This window comes from Coregonus clupeaformis, chromosome 29 (genome assembly GCF_020615455.1).
Source record: "Coregonus clupeaformis isolate EN_2021a chromosome 29, ASM2061545v1, whole genome shotgun sequence".
Classification (NCBI taxonomy): Eukaryota; Metazoa; Chordata; class Actinopteri; order Salmoniformes; family Salmonidae; genus Coregonus; species Coregonus clupeaformis.
The window spans coordinates 45,487,677-45,490,253 of NC_059220.1; the positions used below are offsets into that span (position 1 = coordinate 45,487,677).

General features: G+C 39.8%; 1 protein-coding gene across 1 annotated transcript; it reads left to right on the top strand.

Moving 5' to 3' along the window:
- The first annotated feature begins 228 nt into the window (after positions 1 to 228).
- LOC121544415 (5-hydroxytryptamine receptor 1B) lies at positions 229 to 2,267 on the top strand. The gene has a single exon (XM_041854351.1). The coding sequence runs from the start codon at positions 688 to 690 to the stop codon at positions 1,828 to 1,830; it is 1,143 nt and encodes a 380-aa protein (XP_041710285.1). The 5' UTR covers positions 229 to 687; the 3' UTR covers positions 1,831 to 2,267.
- The last annotated feature ends 310 nt before the right edge of the window (positions 2,268 to 2,577 follow it).

Genomic DNA, 2,577 nt, shown 5'->3' on the forward strand with positions numbered 1-2,577 from the left:
CTAGTAAACAGGGATATTAATGATATAAAATAAATACATGACTCATAGTGACAGGTAGAAATGAGAGGGCACTATGACCCAGTGGAGATGTGCTCACATCTCCAGTAGAATCACTGTGATCCATGCTGCATGTTAATGTTTGCTGTCAGAGGCAGGCAGCAGCAGCTGTATAAAACCGAGAGTGGAGGTCTCCTCACCATTCAACTAGAGAAGGAGCCTGTAAGACAACTCCAGGAGGCAAGGATTACAACGCAAATGGAATGCTTGCAGTTGCAACATTTGACAAATGGCTGCAAGTCATTGTTCTTTCATCAGTCTCAATGTTTATTTTGATAAACTTTCTATATACATACTATTTGTTTTGTTTAGATAGCTAAACTGTTATACCAGTTGAGGACAGATGTTGCTATTCATTCTCCAGAGAACATAATGGATATTTACTTCAAAATTCTTTTTTTTACATCAACAATTATAATTGGGTCGCTTCTGCAATGAAAGAAAATGAAGAAGAAACGGACAAAAATGTTTTCCTGTTCCAAAATACTTTACTAAATTGATTTGAAATGTATTAAGAAAAAAGGGATGTTGGAGACTTGGCAACATAAGAAGAATATCCCTTCTCTTTGGACTGACCACACTGTTTCAAAATGATGAATCAATCAGTGATAGAGAAAAACGCCTAAGGGGATGGAGCGCTCAAGTCAACTCGAGCCAACACCTGCATTATATGGACTAATGATGAATATCACAAACGATACCAATGTGACAGAATCTCCGGATGAAAATGAAGAGAGTTTAGCTTATCAAACCAGTTTGGCAGTGATTCTCTTCCTTGTCACACTTGCCACTACTTTATCCAACGCATTTGTCATTGCAACGATTTATCAGTCTAAGAAACTGCACACTCCAGCAAACTTTCTCATAGCGTCTCTAGCTGTCACTGACCTCTTGGTGTCAATTTTGGTGATGCCAATATGCGTCCTGTACACGGTGAGTCACACCTGGACTTTGGGACAAGTTACATGTGACATTTGGTTATCCTCAGATATAACATGTTGCACTGCTTCTATCCTTCACTTATGCGTAATCGCTTTGGATCGATATTGGGCGATAACAGATGCCATTGAGTACTCCAAAAAGCGCACGCCAGCGCGCGCGGCGGGGATGATCGTGACCGCCTGGGTCATCGCTATCTCCATCTCCCTTCCCCCGCTTTTCTGGCGCCAGGTGAAGGCAGAGGAGTTAACTGAATGTAACGTCAACACGGACCACATTTTCTACACTATTTACTCCACGTTTGGAGCATTCTACATCCCTACTTTGCTGCTTATTGTGCTTTATGGAAGGATATACGTAGAAGCACGTAAGATAATTTTGAAACAGTCACCCAAAAAGGTAGGGAAAAGACTCACTGCAGCGCACCTGATCACCAACTCCCCTGGATCTGTGGCATCGACATCATCTTTGCAGTGTAAAAGACACGATACCCACTCCAGTGACACAGGGTCCTTGGCAAGTAAGAACCACGTGAAAGTAACCCTGTCCGACGCACTTTTGGAGAAAAAAAGGATCTCAGCTGCTAGGGAGAGAAAAGCGACCAAAACATTAGGAATAATATTAGGCGCATACATTATATGCTGGTTGCCCTTTTTCATATACACCCTAGTGGTCGCCGCCTGTGAAACTTGTTTTTACCCCGAGTTGTTTGACTTTTTCACCTGGCTTGGTTATCTCAACTCGTTAATCAATCCAATTATATATACCATGTCCAATGGTGACTTTAAAGAAGCTTTCCATAAACTCTTGCGCTTCAGATTTTGCATATCCTGAAAATATGTCTTCCATGTCCTATTTTGTTTGCATTATTGTTCTATACAATACAGCATACAGTAAAGATACCCTTGTTTGGTGTTATATGTGTAAATGCATTCATATGATGCAATTCAGGGCACGATAAACCTTTGCGTAATGATGGTATTTTGGGGACCTCCATTTGTACACAGTAGCAAACGTTGCGCAATACTCACATTTAGGTTTAATATGTAATATATACTTAATCCGATTATAATCAATTAAAAATACAACTGAACAAAAAAATGACAGTTGGAAAATTCAGATTTGTTATTTGTGTTTTGCAAGGGCTCCTATTTGGGGATAATGGCGCGTTATTCCCAGGGCGACTGACCATTGCATTTCAGATCATCTGCATCATTAGTAGGCCTAAGGGATATCCAAACCAGACACGACTGAAACCATTACTTCTGTACATTGGCTGGCTATGACATTATCCACTTGGCACAGACGTCAGTTCATCGTCTAGTTTTGATTTACATTTGGTTGAGTTGTCAACTAACGTGAACTCAACATGAAATCAACAAAACATTTCACCATGTCATTGGATTTAGGTAAAAAGTTGGGTAAAAAATACAAAATGCCCTTACGTTGATGACTGTTTGTAAATCCAATCAGTCATCACATATATTTTTTGGGTTGAAATAACATGGACACAATGTTGATTCAACCAGTTTTTGCCAGATCATATCACTAATCTAATTTATTTGACGCGATTATTTCCTA

Excerpts from the sequence above, each read along its gene's own strand:
- LOC121544415 (XM_041854351.1), top strand. The coding sequence starts at position 688 with ATGGAGCGCTCAAGTCAACTCGAGCCAACACCTGCATTATATGGACTA.